Source organism: Labrus mixtus, chromosome 16 (assembly GCF_963584025.1).
Source record: "Labrus mixtus chromosome 16, fLabMix1.1, whole genome shotgun sequence".
Classification (NCBI taxonomy): Eukaryota; Metazoa; Chordata; class Actinopteri; order Labriformes; family Labridae; genus Labrus; species Labrus mixtus.
The window spans coordinates 5385672-5412173 of record NC_083627.1 but is presented as its reverse complement, the minus strand read 5'-3'; the positions used below and the strand labels follow the sequence as shown (position 1 = coordinate 5412173).

Genomic DNA, 26502 nt, shown 5'->3' with positions numbered 1-26502 from the left:
TATAATGAGATAATTTTAAACTAAGAAATGAAGATTTAAATAGTTATGGTAAGAAAAAGCTGAAACAACAGCATTGTTTTTTAATTTCCATAAAATTGTATAATTATTTGTAGGTTGATTTAGGTCATTAATAATGTGCAGTTGTATTTCTCTAAGACCGAAACAAAACATTAGTTTCTCATTTTTCTTCTTCTGTATTTCTGTTTATAAGCAACGGATCTGAATGTTCTGTGTACTGAGACTAACAATGTTTGGTACTGTTTGTAGATAAATGTATTTTTAAAGGCTGTGGAAATAATTATGATTTGTAAAATAAAAATGATATAATAATGCAATTTATTTTGTGTTTCCATTAATCATTTTGTTTCTTCATGATATGATATGATATAAGACTTAGACATTGTTATGTTCACCGAGATGGCTAGGGAATGAGGGTAGTAACAATAAAAAATGAACGCAGGGAAAAGAAGGAGGAACTAAGTATAAGCAAATTTTAAATCATTTATTTTCAAACTAAAGAAAAGTGTACAGCAAATGGGCTTCATAAAAACACAAAAATAAAAGAGAAGCCAGTCTTTGATTAACAAAGCCCAAAGAAACTGATAATCCAGAACACAACTATTAAAGGAAGAGTGTGCAACTTTTTTGATCCAGTAGATGTCGCCCCCGAGCTCCAGCGTGTAACCAAAACAAACTGCTGATTGGAGACACCTCCGCCAAACTGAATCCTCCGCTCTCCTCCAGTGACACACCTCCAACCCCTCGCCCCTCGTGTTTGCACCAAAGTAAATATCAAATTGGAACACATCGGGGCGCTGGTGTGGTGCAGTGGTTAGTGCGCGCGTCCCATGTATGGAGGCTGTCGTCTCAAGCGGGCGGCCCAGGTTCACCTCCCACCCGTGACTCCTTTCCCGCATGACATTCCCCACTCTCTCTCTTCCTGATTTCCAACTCTATCCACTGTCCTATCTATCCATTAAAGGCACGAAAAGCCTAAAAATAAATCTTTAAAAAAATTGGAACACACCATAATTAAACACTAAGCACAAGCGGCGGACAAAAATGTCCTTGTCTCGAGCTGCATTGTTGTGTTAGCATGCTAATGGTAGCGCTCTTTAGTTAGCTCGCAGCCTAACATTGCATGTAAATACAGGGAATGACCATGATCTAAAAACGCTGACATGACATTCAAATAAGCAGTGAGTATGTTCTTCTACTTTGGTCAAATGAAAAATAATTGCTCTCGATCAGCTGGGCACATATTGGCCTGGGCATATAATATTCTACACTGCCTGTACATCATCGGACATTTGATCCGTAATAAAGTGCCCTTAATCACACTCAGCACCTTTCCTGACAGGTAAAAAATTGTGTTGTTGGATTCGTCTTTCTTGTAGAAGAAGAAACTCGAAAGACAATTATCAGATTTTTTTCCCTCTCTTCAAGCAGGGACACAACTTCCCTTGGGTGGAGAGGTAAAAGAGCGGATGCACAACGCTCGCGGCAGACAAAAACAGAATACACACAGGTGTAGTCACACAGGTGTACATGAGATCACTGGAGAACGTCATACGTTGCATTAAGGTAACAGGAGAGTAACACAAGACGATGATGAACGACGTGGCACAGACAGTTCTCAGGGCTCTCTTCTTGACTGGATGCAGCGCGGCTCTCCCTGGCCCGGACTTCTTCAGCTCCCTGGTGATGATGATGCTGCACAAAACTATAATGGACATCATGAACCCCATAATAAAAATTGGGAGGGTTTTTAACATAAAGTCGGCCAGTTCAGGGGCTTTTTCTTTGATGACGATCCTCGTGAAAGAAATGGGCAAAGAAATGAGCCACACACTGATGGCACAAATCTCCCTCAACCTGTATATCTTCAGCAGAGGATACGACGTGGGGTAAACCACAGCACAGTACCTCTCTAGGGAGATAAAAGTCAAACTCATTGGCCCACCAATTTCTACATACACAAACAAAAACTTGACGATATCCAAGTGTATTGCAGGCCATCTGAACAAGCACATAAAATGCACGATGGACACAAAGTACTGAAAGTTATGGAAGAGAGCTAAATTAAAATTCAGGATATCGATTGTCTTCTTGGATGTGAAGACCAGCCACAGCAGTTTGCCGATAACTGGTTGTCCTGTGATAAAAGTAACAATGTCGATCATCGAGAAAGCCGCAATATGAGTTGGTCGAAACACACAGCGTGAAGGTGTACTCTGGTTTTGTGTGTCATTGTTGTACACTGTCTCCATCGTACCAAACTGGTGCTCAGAGTTGAAAAAGACAACTTTCAGAAGCTCCTGATAGGGAAGAAAAACAATTATAAGTTAGTTTTACTCCTAAATAAACCATAGTCTGGATGACTACTCCATTCTGATTGGCTGCAGGGTGTCATTCATGATCATACAAGAGGGTGTACTGTTATACCGAATTCAGTCATGGAAGTGAAATATTAAACATTTTCCTGAATTATATAACTTTATCTAACTTGTGAGAATTTGTAGACCACTATACAGAAATAAAGAAAAAAGTAAAAGTTTAATATTGTGTTATACTCAACAGTCTTCATACTTATTTAAAAATAGAATATTTCAAAATTAAACTCTCGTAAGGTCGTGGCTTACCTGGTATATTCAGTAGAGATGTCGTCAAAGAGTGATCAGCACAATAATCCACCTGATTTCCCTAAACGACGCGTGACAGGTGCGGAGCCGCCGAGCTCAACCCTCAGACTGTGAATCAAACATGTCCTGATTTTCATAACAGCATCAGTCACGTTGTCAGTCAAGCTCAGAGCGTGACAAAATCAGACAACACACACAAAGAAAAAATATATAACAACAGCAGATCTTCGTTCCCCTTGTGTGTAAAAATCACAGGCAGTTACCACGGTGACCACCAGGTGTCAGTGTGCACCAGATCACAACAGACATCCAACTGCAACAGAGAAGCCTTGAACGTTAGTATTTAGGGTAAAGTAATATCTAAGTCTGAGAGATGTGTATTTAAATAGATCTCTGGTTGATTGTTTAATGTTAGGTTGCTTAAAATTACATACATAGTTAATAATACATCTACTGATGCACAGACTCTGACACATCATCAGTGTTGTTTCCTGGAGTCACTGGGTGTTTCGGGTCTTGCAACAGACACCCTCCTCCAGGCGACCCGACCGAGGCTGATCAGACCCCGGCCTGTGCCCAAGTGGCATTTTACTACCCCCACTGCTCTCCCCTCTTCAACCAGAGCCATCTGGAGGCTTTTTCAGCTGCCTCCACGTTGTTGCCTATGGCTCTTCTTCGGTTTGCACCTGTAATCCCCAGTGTGCCGTAGGCTTTGCTCAGAGAGTGTCTGCAAACCCCCGACTGCCCACCTCCACTGGCATACACCCGGTCTTCCACCCGTTCCTCCGACAATCCTCCACCAGCTCCTGGTACTTCTCCCTCTTTCTTTCTTGAGCCTCCTCCATCCTCTCCTCACAATGGAACTGTCAGTTCCAGCAAGAAGAGTTGTTTTGTGGCCTCTGAGACCAAGATGATGTCAAGGTCTCAATCTGGACTGGGTGATGTGTGGTGGAATTTTCAGCTGCCTCTCCAGGTCAACTGACATCACCCAGTCTTGGGCCGTGGGGAGCAAACCAGCAGAGCGGTTCTTTGGTGTTTTCTCCGGCCTTTGTCAAAGTGAATGGCCTTAGCTGTGGCTTGGGTGTGTCGGCTGCCCTTGATCCCCTTGCTGATTGCTTCAGCGATGGACTTGAGGACCTGGTCGTGCCTCCATCGATACCGGCCCTCACCCAGCGCCTTGGAGCAGCTGCTCAGGATGTGTTCCAGTATCCCTATCTTGGAACACAGGGGTCACGCAGGTGTTTCTATTTTGCCCCATATGCATAGGTTGGATGGGCTTGGGAGGACATCATAGACTCCCTGAATCAAGAACTTGATCCTCTGGGGGTTCCACTGCCAGATATCCTTCCAGGTGACACTCCGCTCCATCGCCTGCTCCCACTTCATCCAGGCGCCCTGCTGCCGCATGGTCACTGCTCTGCTGGTTCGCTCTTCCTCGACTGAAGCTTTCACCTCCTCCTGCACCAACCTCTGCCTCTCCCTTCCGCTGGCAGAGTCGTATCGGGCCGCTGCTAGGCTCCCAAGTCCGGCTCTGCCTTGCGCCACTGTTCCAAGTATGGCCTTGTGCTTCAGTCGAGTTTCTGCTTGCTGGACTGCATCCGCTGCCCTCCACTTCCTCCCTGTCCTCACAACAATCCCTGCGCCGGACACTTTGGGGTCTCTGGATCCAGAGAACTGCAGATGTTCCCGTGCCTGTGCCACGACGAACTCCTCCCTGACTGAGCTGAAGGGTAGCCTGAGCTTATTGGTGTTCCCGTACAGCCCAATGTTAAAATACACAGGAACTCATGTAGGCTACTTGTATGTAAGACAATACTTTATTGTGTGTGTGATTTCATATACTAAATAACTATTAAATATTTTTGTGCTTATTGGTTACATCTGTGTTCAATGTGAAGTAACAGTCATTTTAATTAAAATCAGATAAATGTAGAGTGTAAATGTTATTGTCTGCTACTTGATTATCTACATTCTGTTGCTGCATCTGTATTGATATCTGTAGGATTGATGCATGGTTGGTGGTACTCATACATATGTTTGACAACTTTAATTAAGTTAATTAAGTAACAGTGTGTGATTGCATATGTTCTTGTGTGTATTAGAAAGAGTGCATCAGGGTAAGCGTGCATGACTCAGAGCTCAACTTGAACTCCAAATCGTAGACAAACCTCCAGTTATGCTGCTCTGTGTGACAGGATGATCATACATCTTTGATTATTTGATTATATGGAAAACCCTTTGTGAATCACCCTAATGTGTGCAACAATGCAAAAGCTCTGACCTGCTGTGAGCTTCAGTGCTCTTCAGGAAGTGAAACACGTTACAGGCTGCGTTCATATCAAACTATTGTATGTGTTAATGAACTTCATCTTCATATCCCATAAAAACCATCAAACATGATGAACTTCCATGATTACACTTTTCTATGAGCTGATGGTTTGATGGTCTATGGTAATTGCTAATTTCATTTAAAAACCAATACAATAGTGAATTCAGGCCATTCACAATACAGCAGCCATCCTAGTTGTTTAAAGGCTCTTAAAACATATGTTACATAACCAGATCTGACTCGTTTGAATGGGGCCAAATTAGCTTGAAATTGGCTAGATTAAGAGAGGGAACAGACAACTCCAGGAAGAAATAAAAATAAAGCTTCATAGATTAGTGTCAACGCTAGGTTTTAAAGCTGCTGCAACGCTGCACTTACTGCAGCAAATCCAAAGATTGCAAACAAGTAGCCGCGTATTTGTTATTTTAAGTAGCAATAGATTTATGGTCATCCAAATCCTAGTGTTCTTAAGGCATGCTTCTAGTTTACACTACTGATTGGTATCATCTGGCTTCATTGATAAGTACAATTGAGTATCATCTGCATAAAAACGAACATTTATGAAACGTTTCCTCATAATATTACCTAGAGGAAGCATATATAAGGTGAAAAGAATCGGTCCAAGCACTGAACCCTGTGGAACTCCATGGCTTTCTTTGGTGTGCATAGAAGACTTATCATTAACATGAGAGATGAAGACGCATTTATTGACAAATACACAAAATAGGTCACAAAGCACACGTAATGAGCTGTGTAGTCTAACAATATCTCCACGGTAAACATTTCCGTATGGCTTCTTTTAGGCCTTCAGTTACAAAGATTAAGACTCATAAATACATATAAAAACTGGGAACAAGTGTGAAAGCTCATTCTGTTTTTCTATAATAAACAAAGGAGTAGATAAACCACAGTATGTAGGTAAGCATGTAAAAGACGTTTTTATGATAAACATGAATAAACAGAGCACATGCTAAGAGAATAAATATGAAAATACAAAAAACATGAAAGAACTTATATTTCTGTATTGCTGTTCACCGCTGTTCTTTGGATTAGAGACGTTTTTATGTTGCATCGGTGATTGTTTACATTCTTTGAGAGGCTAATGCTAACTGCTCGTTGCATAGCTTCCAGGGAAAAGTCACGCTTTGACAAACCCGAGATGATTCCTTCTTTAGATACAAGTCAAGACAGAATAACTGTAGCCAGCAGTTAACTCCAAAGTTAAGGTTAATTTCAAGTCTGTAAACACGTTATATGGACGGAGATATTTTATTCTAAAAGTGACCCAAAATGACTTATCAATCTGTGACTTTTTAAAAACTGTAAACGCAAACTCCAAGGTTTGGCAAACATCATCGGAAACGTTTTGGCATTGTTCTGTAACTTCAAGTGATGGTGACATGTTGTCTCAATAAAACAGCCTGAAGTAACACCACAGGTTAAGTGGTTAAGTGCTTATTGTTGGTAGTGAATACAGAAAATGTATTCAAATTACTTTTAATTGCACGAACAAATGTCAATACAAAATGTCTAACCAAATATTATATGAGCTGCAAAATAACCCAATCACAACCTTGATCATTTCAATAAACACGGGAAGGAGGGGGGCGTTGCTATAGCATCAAGACAGATGGCTGTCCACATGCTAGTCTGGTCCTGCTCGAGTTTTCTACATGTTGTTGTTTTCTACTCCACTGTTGCTAGGTGCTTAGTTATGGGTGGATTATTGGGTCTAAGTAAATAATACTTCAAAAGGTTCAATCTCGACCTGCTCTGGATGTTCAATGTTTAGATGACTTTTGTTGTGATTTAGCGCTATATGAATCAAAAATGATTTATTGATTGATAGTTGTTCAGGTATGACCATTAGCATTTTGTAGCTACTTTTAGCCGTTATTAGAATGACAATCATTTACTGTTTAAGCCGTGCCGTCCCTGTGACAATACTCCATTTGTGCTATTGGTACTTGTCATAACATTTTCCCCTATTAGATACATGTAACAAAAAATATATATATATATATTTGTATAACTTCAAAACAATCTTTCATAGTTCATTTTGAACCCGAAAATGTGCAGGCCACAATTTTCTGTTTCCAGTTAAAAAGGCACTTCTCTTCTCACTCTCTCTCTCTGAAGTCAGATATGCAAACTGAAGCACTACACATACTGTATATACAAATCACATAACTCAAAGGCACTGAATCAATTTACAATCGCAGCACAAAAAAAGAGACATACAAAATGATGTTTGGTCCTCTAAAAGCATACTTTGCTGTGTGGGGTTGGGATGGCAGGTTTGGTTGCTACATAATCAATTTACATGTATTCAAAAAAGGCAGTCTTAGTTGGATGTATTTGTCGCATAATTCATTTCTAAATGCATTATATAAGAAAAACAAGGCACGTGTTGGACCCTGGTCATCTGCACAATAGATTTACATTTGTTCTCCTTGCATTTCCTTTTTGCTGCTTCCTGCATGCTGTAGTCCAAGCATGAAAAGCATAAAGTCTATTTTAGTCTGGTGTTTCCCTTTCTTCTTGTTTCCTGTGACAGTTTTCGAATGCGACAGGAAGCTACGCATGGCTGTGGACGGAGATGCTGGACAGGTCGTTCCTGATGATCTCATTGACTGCAGAAGAGAAGAGAGAAAGGACGGTCAGTGTGTTGTGTGTTTGTGTGAGGGAATCTGACATAAACAAAAAAGCTTTCTACTGGACATCTCTGGAGTATGACACTTAACAGATGACTGTATTTGTGCCTTTTTCCCTTTGCATTGATTTTCAATTGGACAACCGTTTGCTATAAAATAAACAGAATGTCATATCGTTACTTACACTAAACAGAATTTTAAAAACATTTGAATCAAAACTGATGAAAGATGCAAAGTTTTTAATTTGTGTTGGAAATATTGGAAAATCAAATCCTAAACGTCATCGTCGTCTTTGTCAAACAAAGCCATCATCATCATCAATATCATTAATAAGGTCAAAGGTGTTCATAAAGAGCTGGGTCTTTAGCTTTTTCTTAAAGGTGCAACGGGACTCTGCAGATCGAGTGGAGTTTGGTAGTTCATTCCACCACCAGGGGGCGACAGAGGGGAAGAGTCTAGCTAGAGTCTCCGACTGTTTACCTACTAAACGCTTGGTTAATGTGACCTGCTAGTCCCTTACAGTGTGCACATTTGATTCTTAAAGGTTGGGCGTGTAAAATAGCTGAGTCATGCTGGAGGAAGTGATGCAGAATTGTGTGTTTCATCATCACTACGTAGCGAAACCTCACATCACGTACACTTTTTCCACTGTTTATATAAAATATTTACCGTTGCAGCTTTAAGGTAGCATCTTCAGCCAATGTGAAAGCAATCCTCTGAGCTCTATAGGAGCTTTTATTTCCTCTGAGTCATCCTAATAGAATCAGGCTCGGCTATATCTTAGATCCCCAGACCTTTTTTTTTTTTTTTATCAGGAGAGATGATGCAACCTCCCGCTGTCTCTGCAGGATCCAGGTGCACTTGTTTATCTGTTTTTATCAGCTGTGTTCTTTGGCTGCAGAGGGAGAGAGGGAGGAGGATCTCAATGTAACGGAGCAGTCTGACTGAGGCTCAACCAGAAAATAAATAGAAATAAAAGCACTGATAGCAACAAGAACAAATCATTTCCCCCCTCATTTTTCACTATCTTTCCCTGCAAAGTCATTTATTTCTTTAAGAAGAATCCTCTCCACCGTTCCTCCCTCCGTAATCAGCTTCTTATTATTTAAACCAGCCACAAAATCAGGCCTCTCGCTCTCCTCTCACAGGGGTGAGAAATATGCAGAAGAAAACGGGAACACCCCTGGAGCTGGCCCCGGGAAAGCGAGCCAACAGGCCGAGGGAAGGAGTTCCCTTTGACTGACTGGACGCTGGAAAAGCAGCCTGGAAATCCGAGATTCCCCTAAACACAATGGAATTATCTTTTCTTTTCATCTCAGAAGTTTATTTTCATCGCAGGCAGCAGAGCGGGCCTTCCCTCTGTGACCCAGCTCTGGCAGACTCGTTTCCTACCAGAAATACCACTCACTTCCCATCCTGAAAAAAAGATGACTGAGTGTACGTGCCTGGCAACAAATCTGCTTTAAAGTATCTTTGGGTTTTTCCAAGTTTGCAGGAGGCTTTTTTTGTAAAAAAAAAAAAAAAAAATGCAACATATCAACGTGTCGTAATCACCTTGAAGTACTTTTTTAAAAAAAACCTGAGGAGGAACTTTTCTCTTCTGAGCAACACATATTTGAAGCTGTTTATGATTACAGCGCTTACAGAGATTTGTTTGACATGAATTTTATGTGTTTGGCTCGCCGATCTTCTCGCCGCTATTAATAAAGGAACAAGAAGATCCCTCATGAGGTCTGATAACGGCAGAACAGCAGCGATCTCACATGAGCGTGTCGCACAAACACAGGGACACACTGAATCTATTATGTGACCACGAGCGGGGTGAGATTCACATCAGTATGTGTTTGTGAAGAACTTGGCAGCGAGGAAGAGACTCGTCAACGCGGCTCTCTCTGACATTTTCTATTCAGGTGGTCTAAATCATTTTCTCTTGATTCAGCAGACGACCAAAAAAAGAAAAGCTGATCAGCCATGTTTAAAATGTTCATCTTAAAGGGGCACTACACTAATTAAAAAAAAGAAATAGCTTTGATGACCAGTAGATAATCGTGTAAAGCCTTTTCCTTATTGTTCACACCAGCAGACATTTGACCAATGGACTTAAACAGAAAAGAAACATGGGGTGAAATGCATGTAAGCATGACTGGAGAGGATTTATGTTCCAGTGTTAAATCTAGAGATGTGCACATTTAGTCGACTAAACAGTCAAAAGTCACCCTAGCTAGTTAGCACCAGAGTTATTAGTCGGTTAAAAAAAAATTATTAATTATTTTAGATGTCGGCCCTTGATGCCAGTCAATTGTTATGCTTTGACTGCAAAACAGCGGTCTGCCACTAGATGGGGCTGTAGCCGTAGACTGGCTGTAGCTCTGGTTAACGTGCCTGTTCTCCTTCTGCTCTACTACCTGGATGTAAACGAGCTCAGTGAACGGATAGCGGTGAGGTTAGGCAGTATTTTGACAAACTGCGCTGCGATCTCGTCCTGATCCAGAAAACAGAGATATAAAAATGTATGTGGGCTGTGTCAGGTTTTAGTGACCAGCGCAATTTGAGCCTCATTTAGCAAAAGGCATTGGCATGTTGACCTGCAGGGAGGGTCGAAGGCTGGGGGTACTAGCACTGCTAACGCTAGCAACACTTGGGCAAACCAAATTACGTTGTTTACTTGCACACAATTTTGAATACATTTTGCTCAATTTTGACTGATTAAACTGAGTGTTTTCTTACATGCAGACTAGTCGGTAAAACTGAATTTAAATTTCCATTTAACAGTCGAGCATATATGGAGCACACAGCCTTAGATAGCCAATATCCTGACCTGATCATTTGATTGACTCAATGGATCTATTGGACTGGGCAGGCTGTGGGCTTACAGAAACATATGTATTAAAAAAATGACACAAATAAAACATAAATCCAAACGTGCCAGAATGAGACCTTCAAAATTAAAGCTGAGAATCCAGCGAGCTAAAGGAGGACCTTTGCTGTGAATCTCTCTCCTTGGCTCCACGGACGCCACAACATCGGCTGTTTATGTGTCCGTTGTCATGGCCCACTTTTCACCGTGTCGTCACTTTTGAAGGGGAGGATCTAATTGAAACAGAAGTCAATTTATTGATCTCTTAAGTGTGTCTACAACAAAAATCCTTAAAATAGAGCCAGCACCAGAGTGACATCTGTGTCATCATGTGCTCTCTGCTCACATCGATCTGCTCAGGAGAGAGTCGAGAACAAACCAACAGCAGGAAACACACCGAGCGAGCGCGACAAGTGGGTTCATTCAGAAAACAACTGAACTGATGTTGGTTGAAATTTTAGAAAAAAATACTTATTTTCACATCACACATGAACTTGATGTGACATATAAGACATATCTTAGTGTCTAACAGTTAATAAAACAACCTTTCTGATTGTCTATTTGGTAACTGTTCATGATGTTTCTATCATATCTGTGTGATCTGTGTTGCTTGGCAAGAGATGCCCTGTTGTTCTAAAAGTAAAACTTCATCTTGACCCTTTCTGAACATGTTCACTTTGTGTTGAATTTGCCAAGTTTCTGGGGCGGCAGTAGCTCAGGTTGTTGGGACTTGGGTTGGGACCTGGAGGCGTCCTGATGCGGATCAAGTCGGGAAATCGGTCTGGTATCTGGGGAGGTGCCAGTTCACTTCCTGAGCACTGCCGAGGTGCCCTTGAGCAAGCCCCCCCTCCCTCTTTTGTCCCAAGTCTAGCTCCACATTTCAAACAGTGACAAATAAGTTGTGGTAACTAAAACGAACACATGACTGTTAGCTGCGGTGTTAGTAGGTTAACAGTTATTCAAACTAAGGAGGGTTGGGTTTGACATGAAGTAAACCAGGAACTAGTTTCCTGTTGACGGCAGCTGGAGCGGTCTGATACAGCTCGGCGCCCCCCAGCCAGGAAATCCCCGACAGACGAGGAACTCCCAAACAATTTAAGACGACAGCACTGTTAGCCTCATTAAGGGCTGAAACGTATCAACGTGATCCGGTCTGTAATAACACAATAATACAGAGGAACTGATCAGGTGATATTCAACCACACCACCAACCCCTTCCTCATTTAAACGATACAATACAAATACAATATGTAGAATTTTATTAGAATGTTTACATCAAAATATCAAAATTCATAAAAAATGTTATACACATTTTATGTTGAGTATTTACATTTGCTGAAACAGTTATCAAAGCCAAGATAAATCCTTAATTTTAAAGTTGTAACGGGACGTGTCTTGTTGTGGAGGACACGTCATATGTATCGTTGCCGTGGAAACACCGGTTGTTACAGCCACAACACCATCTTTTGTAATTGTTTTGATTGACAGCCCCCTGGTGGCGGAATTAACATACTGTGCCTTTAACCCACCGTCTCTGTTTACCACCACGTCAAATCCAGGCCTCAAGCCGTGAAATGTTCTTGAGGCTCCTACTGCCTCACTGCAAGTCAGTCCCACAGAGCCGTCCCCCAGTTCACCACAGATTTAGACAGATTTTTTTTTTAACCCTGGTTGTATTTCCCAGTGGTGCTGAACCAATAAAAAAGAGGGAGGGTTCCAACAGTTCCTAGAACTATGAAAAAGTTCCTGCGGTGTGAAAACGCCTGTTGACATTTGTCAATAAAGTTTCCTTTTGAAAACTCCCAGAGATGGAAGTAGAAGTCAAAAAACACTCTTTGCTTTCTTTCACACAAACAAACCAGAGCGTCAAACACAAGCGAACTAACCATTTCCCGTCAACTATTCATTTCTTTCGTGATAGGAGGGGGAAGACAGGTCAAAAAGGCGTGCCTGCGGTTGCCATGGTGATTTCAGACGCTGTGGGAGAGTCTGTACAGGCACAATCTGGAAAAGAAAGCCCTGAAGTTGGGGAGTCAGCTCGTGGCTCTGCTCTCACTGAGTGTTTGTAGGTGTACAAAATTTAAAATTTCTCCGAGCAGTCGGGAGCAGCAGATCAGGTTTGTGATCAGCATTTGCGCCACCCTGCACGCTGCACAGCACATGATGCATTTCAGCCTGACTTCAGAATCTGTTATGCTTCTCAGAAATTATCTGAAAATCTTTAATCTCTTTTAAAAATTTATTTTTGGGCTTTTTGTGCCTTTAATGGAGAGATAGGACAGTGGATAGAGCTGGAGATCAGGGAGAGAGAGAGAGAGTAGGGAATGTCATGCGGAAAAAGGAGCCACAGGCTGGATTCAAACCTGGGCCATACATGGGGCGCGCACACTAACCACTGCGCCACCAGCGCCCCCATTCGCTCTAGACTTTAACCCAGAAGACAGCTGAATGTGTCCGAGAAGAAAACAAAACGATGCATTGACGGATTATCTGCAAATATGTGTACCTGCATAACATCAGATAGTGATGATATCTGTAACATTTACTAACTTATTTAACCACAAAGTATCTCTACATAACCAAACTCAGACTCTTTTACAGAATTAACTATGTGCTGTTATTTCCATGAAGAAAAAGATCAAGTGACTATTGTTATCATAGCAATGTTCACCTGTCCGTGCAATGCTGTTAAATGACCATTAAAAAAGCTCGAACATGCACATATGACCTGACAAATGTTCTTCAGCGTGCTGAGCTTCTTATGCATTTGGGATATGATGTCTCGAGGCTGTAAATTAGCTAACGCTGGAGGGGCCCTTCGGATATATTTTTGCAGCTGTTGTGTTGCTTCTCCACGTGTAACAGTTTTAACCGTATTGTATGAAACTTAAAAAAAAAAAAAAATCGAATTGTTGGGTCATTTTTCCAGCTGCAGACTTTGCTGCTTTTTATTGTCAAGGGTTTCTAATGTTCACGCAAACATCTATTCAACCAAGAGGACGCACAAGTCAAAACTTGCACGTCAGCTCAACTAAGGCGGGAAAGCAGGAGGTTGTTTTTAATTACATTTATAATTGGCTGTTGAATTTAATTGCGTCATGCTGGTGTTTTTGCTTAGAAATGCTTCAATGACTTTTTCTGGCTACAAGCGAGACTTTGCAGATGTGGATGTCGATGGATTTGCAATAAGCCAATTATACTGTATATTCCTTCCAAAGGCATCGTGTCGTTTCATTAATTATCTGATTTTTCATTCCAACTTGAGGTGGCAAGTGAGTTTTGAGTATAAAATGGGACTGGTTCTCCAGCCAGGTTTTAGTCACATGTTCAACCAAATACTTTTCTCATGATCCCCTGCCGCCTCTGGTCGTCAATTGTGCAGTCCTGACATCTAACAAGGCCACAACGCACCATAAAAAAAGCCTTTCGTAACGCTACTTGGCTCGGATCTGACTTCAAAATGCACGTTTTGCTCATGTTACCTCACCGCCGACCAAAGTCTTCAGCACACTGCTCGAGCAGCATAACGTATGGCTTTGGCCGTGTCCTCCAGACTCTCTCGCTCTGTGAGCCAAAGGGAAGCATGCAAACCTCTGCAGTCAGCAGGTTTTATGGCAGCGTGGCCGGCCTCCATCTCCCTCAGCAAGTCCTGGAGTTCAGACCGTGCTCCCTGCAGCCTATAGCTGGAGCTCCGGCTCGGGGGCCAGACAACACTGCTCAGACTTTCCATGAGCAGACATGTTCGTAACCTCTCAGGGGGACTGTTTCAAAAAAAATAAAAGTGTAACAGCAGGGGATCATGGTGAATACGAGAGGGCTGAAACAACAAAATATATCCACTCTGATGATGGAGAAAGGGCAACTACAAAATCTAGTTAAAAAAATCAGACTCTCTGAAGTCTGGTTGGCCACCCTATCGTGCTCAACGATAGCTCTCTGTGGATTACATTTACACAAGAGTAACAAAGCTCTGCCATCAGAATGCTGCATTCGTAAAAGTGGGAAATTGGTGTGAAAGTGAGAGATTTTACGATGTTGCAGAAGTGCGGTGGCGCGACTGTGGCCGATAATACCGCCTAGGTGCGTTTCACATTGCGGACAGAGGGGGGCGTAAATATCTCCCCTTAACTGGCAAGGCAGCTTATGATTGGCTCTCTGCACAGTCAGAGGCGGGATTTATGTTCTAATTAATTTAAAGGGATGTGCTGCTTTTTGCTTTTGTGAATTTTTTTGTTGCACGTTTCTCTTGTTGGTACTTTCTGCTGTGACTTATGTTGATACTTTGTCTTTTTGAGTCTAAGCATGGAAGAGTTCTATGTTTCCAACTTTATGGGTTGTAAAAAAAAAAAAATGGGACACAGGAAAAAACAGAACACACCTTAAAGTTAGCAGTTAGTAAGATGTACTCGATATGATAATGGGAGAAAGAAATGGAAATCTGGAAAATGTGAGTCATGCCCCCCCCTGTGTGAGTTGGTGCCCCAAACGGGCCGCCCCAGTCAGAAAGAGTCCGGACACGGCCCTGTTCGTGAGAGAGGTTTGTGATAAGAAGTTGACTGGATAAGTGGTTTAAATGAATCTGTTCAATTATTCACGTGGGTCAAATTGTTTTAATAATAAATTAAATTGCTCTACATTAAAAACATAAAAATGTAACGATTATCCTTTACGTCCGTCAGTCATTTGAAATATATTCACACTAAGTGACAGCCCACAAACACACACACAGTCATACTTTCACTAAATTCTGTTAATGAGAGTCCATGTCTCCCTAAAAACCTCAGGTGTCTTACTTTGAGTTTTAACGATCTTGGCCCACGTATAATTGCAGAAACGCCACACCTGAGCTCGACCATAAAGAGAAGAAGTCATATCGAACGCTGCCAAAGTTTTTCATGACGTGAGAAGCCACATTAAATCTGGGAATGCTTTATGAATATCCCCTCAATCTGCCAATGAAAACAAGTGTAATTGGTGCACCCAGATCCAAAGAAATATCCATATAGGAGTCGATATACTCCCCCCCCCCCACACTTTAACTACCCCTGGTTTAAACTTAAAGTCCTCAAGAGGCATGAGCAGTGGCGGCACCACTGAGAGCATAACAACCAATCAAATCTCACTCTTAAAGAGCAAAATATCCGTGCAGACAGCGCTAACAAGTGTTAATGTAATTACCCAGACCGTTCAGAGGAAGTGGCATGGGAACAGTCTGAGTCCTGCGGTCCACGGCCCAACAACAGCGTCTCACTCGCCGTCGTCAGGAAACCGGAGCAGACGATTCAGCGGGGAGCTCTGGTTTCAGATCAAAGCCCCCGCTGCTCCGTCCACTGATAACCGCTGGTTAGTGTTGCTTCATCTATTTGCACACAGCCAGGGAATGTTTTTTCAAGCACAGAGGAAGGATCATTCATCCAATTTATTTCAAATCACCGCAGCGCAGACCGCACGGCCCCCCCTGAACCTCAGCGGTGAGCGCCGAGGGCCAGAGCAGTGAGATCATAAAGTTTGTCCTCCTAAAACTCTGCTCTCTCGGAGATAAATAACGGGGCTCACAAAGAAGCTGCAGTTATTTTATCAGAGGGGTTTGGACGGTCTCAGTCTCATTCTAGGTTTAAAGCCTTAAGTATTAAAAAGTTTACAACCGGGTTTCTTTGACCTTATTATTAAAAAAAAAAAAACCTGACAGCAGTGGAAAGAAGTACCAAAGGTATGAGAATAAAGAGATATTAAAAAAGTAAGACGTGTCAAAGTGTTGGTGAACCCAATCTGCTGACCTGAACAGTAACATCATTTAGTTTAACGTGATGAAAGTGAGCACGCCGAGGATGTTAACCACTTCTGTGCTGAATCACTTGACAATAAAACAACGGGTCATTTGATCGTTTTTTGTCACAGAAAAAAAGGGCACAGAAAAAAATTTGTCAGGCAGAAAATTATTTAACATTCGGCAACATTTTGAATCGGGAAATTTACTTCCAGAACCAGAGCTCTGTAGTTATCAGTTATCCCCCCCCCCTCCCCATGTGCAGGTATTTCTATTCATGAAACAGAGATTTAAAGGCCAAAAGTTCAGCTCCTGCTGAAATAATCAGTGAGTCATATGACATTGATCAAAAGTCCCCTCTGTACCTGAAGATTAATTGGGGTCATTTTATGCTGGAAGGCAGAAAAAAATAAAAAAATCCTTTACCGGTTAGTGGCTTGGACAGAATGTTCCCTTTGTAATTATTTCCATGGACTGGATAGAGGTCATTAATAGTAGCCGGATCCTTTAAGTGAACAATAGGAGGTTGTTATTGGTACTAAATGAAGACTTGTTTGCAGAAAGACGAGGCCGACTCGTTTCAGGAGGCTGAGCCAAATAATCTGATCACTGAGGAGACTCAGAATTTCCTTCACTACTTGATTTAAAGTCCGTCTTTATGTGGTGTTAATCACTCACCATCATCCAGGTACATCTGGTCCAGCTCCTGTGGTTCTTGTTTGATGCTGACAGCCAAAGCAGGGGGGCTGCCTTCCTCCTGCAGGTCATCCCGCCCACTCTCTGACACCTTGGGGTGCTGCTGAGCTCCTGGGCTGGTGCTGATGCTAACAGGCGGAGCTGCCGTCATGCTGAGCGGCGGGGAAAAGGGGGCGTCAGTTGGAGTTGAGGGTGAGGCCGGGGAGGAGCAGGAGGAGGAGCTGCTGGGTGGGTAGAGGCTTGGCGGCTGGAAGCGCCCGGGTGTCTCCTGGATGATGGAGACGTGCGGGATCGGGGACGGTTGGATCGCAGGGGCCGCGGGGAGGCACTTTGTGAAGAGAGGCGGAGACAGGTCGTGCAGTTTGGGGCTGGTGCTAGGAGAGGATGGGGAGGGCAGCGGAGAAGGCTTGGCTGCCAATCTTTGCTGGCTGAGAGAGTAAGCCCCGCCCACCACACATGGCCTGGGGTCCGAGGGCACCATCGGGGTCACGACCTGAGGGGAGAAGTATGGCTTTTGGAGCAAGGAAAGACCGGGGGCGTGCTGGCCGCACACCAGAGGGGCGTCGAAGTCGTCATGTGGCTCCGTCTTTATTGTGGGAACTAAGAGAGGAAAAGAAGAAGAAGAAGATAAATTATAAAACACGGAATCCAACTGTTCTGCAGCAGAGGGAGTGAGTGAGTGAGTGAGTGAGTGAGTGAGAGAAGGAGTGAGTGAGTGAGGGAGGGAGGGAGTGAGAGAAGGAGTGAGGGAGTGAGTGAGTGAGTGAGTGAGTGAGTGAGAGAAGGAGTGAGTGAGTGAGGGAGGGAGGGAGTGAGAGAAGGAGTGAGGGAGTGAGTGAGTGAGTGAGTGAGTGAGGGAAGGAGTGAGGGAGTGAGTGAGTGAGTGAGTGAGTAAGTGAGGGAGTGAGTGAGTGAGGGAGTGAGTGGGTGAGGGAGGGAGTGAGTGAGTGAGTGAGGGAAGGAGTGAGGGAGTGAGTGAGTGAGTGAGTGAGTGAGTGAGGGAGTGAAGGAGTGAAGGAGTGAGTGAGTGAGTGAGTGAGTGAGTGAGAGAAGGAGTGAGTGAGTGAGTGAGTGAGGGAGGGAAGGAGTGAGTGAGTGAGTGAGTGAGTGAGGGAAGGAGTGAGGGAGTGAGTGAGTGAGGGAGGGAAGGAGTGAAGGAGTGAGGGAGTGAGCGAGGGAGTGAGTGAGTGAGGGAGTGAGTGAGGGAATGAGTGAGTGAGTGAGGGAGTGAGCGAGGGAGTGAGTGAGCGAGGGAGTGAGTGAGTGAGTGAGTGAGCGAGGGAGTGAGCGAGGGAGTGAGTGAGCGAGTCAGCGAGTGAGGGAGGGAGTGAGTGAGTGAGCGAGGGAGTGAGTGAGTGAGTGAGCGAGCGAGCGAGTGAGTGAGTGAGAGAGGGAGGGAGGGAGTGAGTGAGTGAGTGAGTGAGGGAGGGAAGGAGTGAAGGAGTGAGTGAGGGAGTGAGCGAGGGAGTGAGTGAGTGAGGGAATGAGTGAGTGAGTGAGGGAGTGAGCGAGTGAGTGAGTGAGGGAGTGAGTGAGTGAGTGAGTGAGCGAGGGAGTGAGCGAGGGAGTGAGTGAGCGAGTCAGCGAGTGAGGGAGGGAGTGAGTGAGTGAGTGAGTGAGTGAGCGAGCGAGCGAGCGAGCGAGTGAGTGAGTGAGTGAGGGAGTGAGTGAGGGAGGGAGGGAGTGAGTGACTGAGTGAGGGAAGGAGTGAGGGAGTGAGTGAGTGAGTGAGGGAGGGAAGGAGTGAGTGAGTGAGTGAGTGAGTGAGTGAGTGAGTGAGTAAGTGAGTAAGTGAGAGAAGGAGTGAGTGAGTGAGTGAATGAGTGAGGGAGGGAGTGAGTGAGGGAAGGAGTGAGTGAGTGAGTGAGGGAGTGAGTGAGCGAGCGAGTGAGTGAGTGAGTGAGGGAGTGAGGGAGTGAGGGAGTGAGTGAGGGAGCGAGTGAGCGAGTGAGTGAGCGAGTGAGTGAGGGAAGGAGTGAGTGAGTGAGGGAGTGAGTGAGTGAGGGAATGAGTGAGTGAGGGAGTGAGTGAGTGAGCGAGGGAGTGAGTGAGTGAGGGAATGAGTGAGTGAGTGAGTGAGGGAGTGAGCGAGGGAGTGAGGGAGTGAGGGAGTGAGCGAGGGAGTGAACGAGTGAGTGAGTGAGCGAGGGAGTGAGTGAGTGAGGGAGCGAGTGAGTGAGTGAGCGAGGGAGTGAGGGAGCGAGTGAGCGAGTCAGCGAGTGAGCGAGTGAGGGAGTGAGTGAGTGAGTGAGTGAGTGAGTGAGTGAGTGAGCGAGTCAGCGAGTGAGCGAGTCAGCGAGTGAGCGAGTCAGTGAGTGAGTGAGTGAGTGAGTGAGTGAGTGAGAGAGTGAGCGAGAGAGTGAGTGAGAGAGTGAGTGAGTGAGTGAGTGAGTGAGAGAGTGAACGAGTGAGTGAGTGAGTGAGTGAGTGAGTGAGCGAGTCAGCGAGTGAGGGAGGGAGTGAGTGAGTGAGTGAGTGAGGGAGTGAGTGAGTGAGCGGTTAGGAAACCTGCTGCCAAACAAACTCTCTCATCAATGAGAGTTTTGTGTTTCAGCCTCCTCGTTCAAAATATTCACAAAAAGCAGAAGAAAAAAAGCGGATGAGTCATCAACACGAGAAACTTCCAGCTGCTTCTATAATGAAATGCTTGTTTTCTTTGGATCCTGCTCTGGTGCTAATATCCACTAAATGTGCGATATGAAACATGTTGCTATTACAACAGCTTCAAACACAGCGGGGGTCGGCCATTTTGAATAAATGACGGCTTTCTCAAGAAGACAAAGAAACACTAAAGCTGTTTATTAACTCAAGGCGTACATGCGAGGTCTGCTGGGTTCAAATGAGATTCCAGTGAAGAACATCGAGATTGAAAATGTGGACTGTCAATCTGTCGCTGCTCCTGACACGACATCCATCTTTTATAACAAGCGTTTCAGTCCAGATACAAGCAGACGAGAGCGAGGCTCCGACCCTGAGCTTCATCACCAAACTGGATCTCGTCCTTCTTTCCTTTGTGCGAAAGCTGGTTTCGATCACAATATGACGCATGTGCTTGAAATCAAAGCTGATGCAGACACATTTTCTCAGACTTTATTCTACCTCCTACGATTCATATTCTTATTCCACCGAGATGTTTTTCAGATTTGAGTTTTCTGAACGTTGTTTTCGCACTTATTTAGAATCGACTAGGATTGAAAGAGGATCTGATTTTAACACGTGTTGCCACTCCAGATAATTGCCGAAGGAATATTCATGGACGTAGTGCCAGTGACATCACTCGTTGGTTTCTGAAGAGGCATTAAGAAGCCCCTTAACGGCGGTCGAACACATTGGAAATGCTGATTCACACTAATATCTGGCTATTCGAGACCGAGGTAAGAAGAAAGACAGCTGACACCCTCCCTGTTTCTCTCTCCTTCCTCAGTGACCCCCCCCTCCTCCTCCTCCCTAAATGTAAGACATGTTAGACCCTTTCGTTTCTGAATAATTGAATGATGCAATCCCGGATGTTCTTTACTAAAATCAGAAATGTTTAATTTTTTTTCTTGTCTGATGCAGGCAGCATAATGAATATCTTGGTTGCTGAAAAACGCCTTTCAAGCCTGTCATCTATCGCTAGTATATTCCAACACTCAAGTCAAATCAAACACGCCCCCTTAATACACTTATTTATGCATCGCTCTTAGCCTTACAACTCATCTGTAGAGTGAAGAAATGAGCTAGAGACACCAAAACTGTAAGCAGGCTGTGATCATGTTCATGCCTGCTGTATGAATGACATTTTAATACAAACTCTAATCGGGAGCACTTGGTGTCAGAGTGTTGTGGAGAGAAGATCCTCCCTTTATTCTGTTGTGTGTTAAACAACACGAGAAAAAGGATCTCAAACAGGAGCTGGCTCCCATCCTTCGCGTACGAGAAGCCGGTGTTCTATCAAAGACCGCTACCCATCGAGATGTGCTTCCATACTGCTCTGTGCGGGACATGGAGCGTCACGCTTCCCTCTAAAATATTAAAAAAAACATGTTTTATCAAAGAGTTGTAAATCGGGATTCCAGTTTTCTTAAAGTGCAGATGCGGCGAGTAGAGTTGTTTAAAGTGACTCTATAAGCATTTTTTGATAGGGGATAATTGTCCATCAAGATACGCTTCCCCTGAACTCTTCAAAATAAGAGAGAATCATAACACACTCCCCATACTCGAAGACAATTGATAGAAGTGATTTAGTGCTGCTGAGCCGGCTTGTTGGCGATCGAAACATCACTAATTGCTCCCTCTTGTACATGTTGTAATCTTAATATTCCCTGTGGTGTAATGTGCCTTCTTCTTAATCTACTGTAGCATGCTCATGTCTGAGAGGAGAGAGAAACTTTACCGTGCTACTAGAGAGTTAAACTGGTTTGTATTTTTAAAAACTTAGAATCCAGCTCTGGGAAAACTTCAGAAAAAAAGATGTTTTTAATCTAGCAGGATTTACGCGTCAAAAGTAAGTTGCTAATTAAAGTCGAGAGTGAAACGTGGATGTGTCACGCTTTAGCGAGGCTTCAGCTGTGAAAGAGGAACTGCGAGGAGATGGTTACACCGACCGCAGAACTAAAATAGCTCGTGCTCCACTATTTTAAGGCTTGTTTGGGAGGAAGTGCGTCTGCTCCGCCCGCGGAGGATAGGCAGGCAGATGCAGACGCACAGAAAGAAACCAGGAGAAGTGCAAATGTTTGTGTAGCAACAGAAGATAGAAGTTGGGTGGGTTTCCGGAGTGTGAAATCAGCCGTGCGTGATGTATGTCCCAAAATAAATCTGTCGTTCTTGAATCAGATGTTGTAACACCTGCTGACGCTGCTGCAAAGAAAAGCCCTTTTTCAGTTTCCATCTTTTTGTTGCCTTTTCATCTTGAGTGTTATTATCATCAGCAGTCTTTATTTCTCATCTGAAAAAAAGTCTCTCCTTCATTTATTTTTTTATCATTAGAATAATTGTGTTAAAGCACGTTACCTTTCTTTCCTTTTTTTTTTAAACTTGATATATTTAATGAAAAATCTAACCTTTTACAGTTTCTTCAACAAGTGGCAGCTTAACCTCTAGCCTGTTTCAATAAGTATTTTGCTTGGATAAACATCTGTATAAAACATATAAATATATCTAATCTTAAGTGAATTAAAACTGCTGTTTGGTTTTGGTATTTGTCTTTAATGTTTTTACATATCGGTTCTTTGTGTTATTACTTTATTGTGGTATTTGAGCGGGCATATCTTCTTCCTCAGTGTACGATATCTTCCCCCAAAAAACTATTTATTTCCCCCAGGAGCTGCTGGAACAATTCAAGTTCTTCAGCTTTAGCTCTTTTAATAAAGTTCCTTCATTAAAAAGAAAAAAAAAAAGACACATTCAGCTTTACACATTGAAAAACAGAGAATGGTTTAGATGTTTTTTCTGTCTTCTCATTGGTTATGAACTTTTCTCAAAGACTTGCAGATCTTAAATCTTCATTGAACTTTTCTGACTCTCACTTTTTCACGAGGTTCTGACCAGACGAGCTGTCCCCCCGTCCCCCCCGTCTCCCCCCCCTCCCCACACCCTCTCTGCATCCAGAGGACAATGCTCCACTTTCACAGCGGGGCACTCCGCTCGCCCACGTACAGGGCTGGGCCCCGCTCGCTTGAATCACAGCTTTGAACCACCCACTGGATTTTGTGCTCTGAGCCCAAAACGCAATTAACAGCGGTTTTTACTTTTCATTTGCTCGGTCAGTGTTTATATTTAGCTTGGCAGTAGGTCCTCTATTCAAATAACTTGCTTTTCCCATGCTCGTCTCCCCGCCCTGCTGCTGTCCACTCAGCGCTGCCTTCACGCAGCTACAGGTACGGAAAAGAACAGATTTTATAGATGTATTTTTTTTACTGTGGAGGAATAATAGAGTTGCTTTGTTCCTCCCTAGAAAACCGCTAAGACAAAAGGAAAAACAAACTGTTTTTATTCTCCTCTTCAGATGTGAACTCTGGTTTTTAACGCTGGTTAAAATGTTTCTCATTAGTCAGGATATGAAGGAAAGAGACGGCACAGGGTGGAGAAGTGATGACGGGGAAGTTAGAGAGGCAGAATATGAAAGGATGTGCAAAGGGGTTTGAAGGGTAGTTTCCTGTTTGGGTGATAAATCTGCATGAACATCACCTGTCAATCAAACAGGTGATAGTGGTTTTCGACAAAATACCCTCAAAGGCCAAAATGTAACAAAACACGGTGTCTGCTAGACTGTATAGTTTACGTTCGACTGCTGTGATTGGATGGCACCCCTGCTGACATCATGACCCCTCTCTTGATATAATAAACCTGAAGACAATCTTTAACCTGATCTAAATCCTGAATTATAAAAGTTAAAGAGAAAGCAGCATTTTTTTCTTTTAGATAATTTTTTGGGCTTTTATGCCGTCAAAGGTCAAAGGTCAACGGTATCTTTATTGTTCCCACAAGGGGACAGAGAACAACAGTGGATAGTGTAGGAAAGAGTGATGGATAATATGCAGCAAAGTGCTGAGGGTGGGATTCGAACCCTGGTCGCCCGCTTCAGGGACGGCAGCCTCTGCTCGATGTACCGGCTAGGTTAAACTGCGCCAAGAAAAGTATGTTCTCTGAAAACTGGGGAACTACTTTGATATATTTTGAGATCAAAATGACCAAATGTACAAAAGTTTTGTGATTGCTTCATCCTGCAGCGGAGAAGCTGGAACTGCTGCGATATAATCCTTTGGGGAAACTGCAACCGATCAAAGTGAGGCTCAGATTGTAATTCTTCAGACGTTTTCCACACATGCAACTACTGAAAATGTCTGGAAAGTTATACTGTTCATGAAGTCTTTCTGAGTTGGTTGTTCAGAGAGAGACGCTACAATGAGCCTTTAAATCAATGCTACCTTTCCTTTGACACATGCACAATGCCAATAAAAGTGAGTGGAGGGAGAAAAAAGGCTGCATACAGTCTATGGTCATGTCACCAACGTTACCAACCCCCTCCCATCCTCTTGCTGTGAATATTCCTGAGAATTTCCTGCGGAGTTCTTACAGAATATCACCCCGACTTCACAAAGACAATTCACTGGGCTGGCAGTAGAAAGTGTGTGTGATAGAAGCGGCTGCTGGTGTTAACACAGACAGCTCACCCCAAAGGTAGGAACACCTCGTCCCCCCCCCCCAATCACGCCTCTGTGACATTCATATCGAAGGAGAAAGGTCGCAGAGTGGTGAGGAGTTCAAAATGTTTAGTTTGATGTAATTTGATGAAAACAAATATCAGGGAGGAGCTACAGTTCAGTGACTCCTCTGCAGGACACTTCATCTCTCTCTGTTCAGAAAAACTCCATAATGATGTCAGAGGCGCAGAGCTTTGTTTACCATTAGCAGGGACGTAGGTGAAGCGCTGGTACTGGCTTCTTTTCCTCTTGCCGTTGCAGACGTAGAAGTTCACGTGGACCGGAGTGGAGAGTCTTTGGTTTCGATACGGAGGAATTTCAACGAGCAGTGAATTCTGCAAAGAAGAGCAAAAAAATGGAAAACTTTACTAAAATTGACCAACAGATTCATGTACAGACTCTGATTTCATAGTATGTATGAACAAAGTTACACCAGTGCAATGTTTCAAACTTTGACCTTTTATTTAAGGTAACGTTTGTCTTTGAAGTTGCAGTATCATTCCTCACCTTACTTACTTTCTATTCTGTTTTAAGATTTCAAATTCATGAAGTTGTTCTAATTCTTCTATCATATTGATGCCAGATTTTGTACCTTTATGTTTTCTTTAACTGTGTTTTATGTGTATATTTTTAAAGGTCACATGTATAATTCACAGCTTCAGGACGACAGGAATGTGATTTAATATTTCTTTTAGTTCTACATTGCTTTATAAAATCAAGTTGGATCTTTAAATGAACCGTCGGGGTCAGAGCACTGACAGTGTTTTTGTTAAACACCGATACAGACGTAATGCTTTGAGTTTTAAGATGGAGAAATGTGATGCATTTTTTAAAAATTGTTTTCCTTTGTTGTTTTGGTTTTATTTCTTGGTCTTGGTTCTTGTTTTCCTTTCGTTCCTTTGTATCCCTCGCCTGAAGGTGTGTCTGTTTTTCTGGGCAGAGAATAAAATCTAGAAAATCTGGTTGTAATCCCAAACAAGAGAGAGAGAGAGCCACAAAGAGACGGCGGAGCGAGGTGATAGAGAGCCGTGGTTGTTTGCACAGTAAGTACCTCAGCTGATGTTAATAAATTGGATCCGGGGCCGCGCAGATAGTTTATTTCCCCAGCAGAGTTTCCTGCTGTCTGAGAACGGCTGAAGGCCAGCAGCTACCAGGTTCAGTCTGTGGCCACATCAGATCCACGTGTGTGTGTTTCTGTACATGTGTGTGTGTGTGTTGCTGTACATGTGTGTGAATATATACAGCACATCAGAGTTCGAGGTGCTGCTCGGTAGCCCAGGAGGAAGTCATCTGTCTACCATAGTGTGCTTCAGAGAACGAGTGACCCCGACATGCACAGGTGAGAGCTGACACACGTTTTATTAAATCACTGCAGTCGTAAAATCATGTGAAGCCAGATGAGGCTTTTAGGCTTCTCTTATCCATAAAAAAAATCCTAGAAAAATATCAGATAATACTCTGGAAGCCGTCCACCATTCTTACTGCCTACAGGCTAAATGTCTTCTGCATGAAATGGATTATTAACATCTTTTAAAGCTCCTTTGATGAAGGTTTTTTTTATAATTCAGTTGACACAGACTGAAATAATGACAACTCTATATGACCTAAATATTTTATTATATTCTGACTTATAATGCCTTTAACCACTGAGGGGGGTAGGTGTCAGATGAGACTATTTAAAGCACACTAAAGAAAAGCTTTTTTTTTTTTTTTTTTACATTTTAGCACCAAAGCAAATATTCACAGACTGTTAAAAGCGGATTTGAACGTCTGCGTCACATCTACGCCCTAGCACATGTAACCCTGTATCTACAAAGAAGCATACAGTAAGTAACCTGACATGCATCTCCCCAAAAATGTCACTACGTGTCATCACCACGACGCCGTCCACAAGCCCGGTGATTGTTCAACTGGCAGCATCCTATTTTATGCATTCGCCATTTTCAAAATTCTGCAGACTGAAGAAAGCTAATCAGCTCAAACTTCAACAACACATGCTAGGTATCAGTCACCATCAGTGGTGTAGTGGTGAATAAAGAAGTGGGTATACTCTTAAATCCCCCCCAAAAATGTTTTTTTAAGCGACCTGTCCAGCAGAGGATAAACATACCTCTGCTATAAACTGTGACATGTAATGGTCAGTGTGTACTAGCCAATCAGAGACGGAGTAGAGAGGGTCATCTCTTCACCATCAAGGGAAAGAAAACGGAGCATCCTACTGAATCAGTCAATCAATGGTGTGAATCAGAGGAGATTTAGAAGTGGGTATACTCTATGGAGACTGTAAAATCAGTGGATATGCTCCATATACCCCGCACTACACCACTGGTCGCCATGGTTTCCTGTAAGCATACAGGCAAAAAATGTGATTGA

At 43.2% G+C, this 26502-nt stretch overlaps 2 protein-coding genes and 1 long non-coding RNA gene across 4 annotated transcripts in view; 1 reads left to right on the top strand and 2 right to left on the bottom strand.

Moving 5' to 3' along the window:
- Nucleotides 1-26502, top strand: part of LOC132990650 (uncharacterized) — a 270244-nt gene that overhangs the window by 17787 nt on the left and 225955 nt on the right. The gene's annotated exons all lie outside the window — the stretch shown is intronic.
- Nucleotides 1-26502, bottom strand: part of LOC132990656 (uncharacterized) — a 316893-nt gene that overhangs the window by 256230 nt on the left and 34161 nt on the right. The gene's annotated exons all lie outside the window — the stretch shown is intronic.
- The window catches only part of nfatc1 (nuclear factor of activated T cells 1), a 52522-nt gene continuing 31671 nt past the window's right edge, over nt 5652-26502 (bottom strand). Inside the window, exons 8-10 of the mRNA XM_061058998.1 lie at nt 24332-24464; nt 16928-17545; nt 5652-7604 (exon numbers count right to left, since the gene is read on the bottom strand). Coding sequence (XP_060914981.1) covers nt 7549-7604; nt 16928-17545; nt 24332-24464 — 807 coding nt within the window. The 3' untranslated portion in view covers nt 5652-7548. The remainder of the gene's footprint in view (nt 7605-16927; nt 17546-24331; nt 24465-26502) is intronic.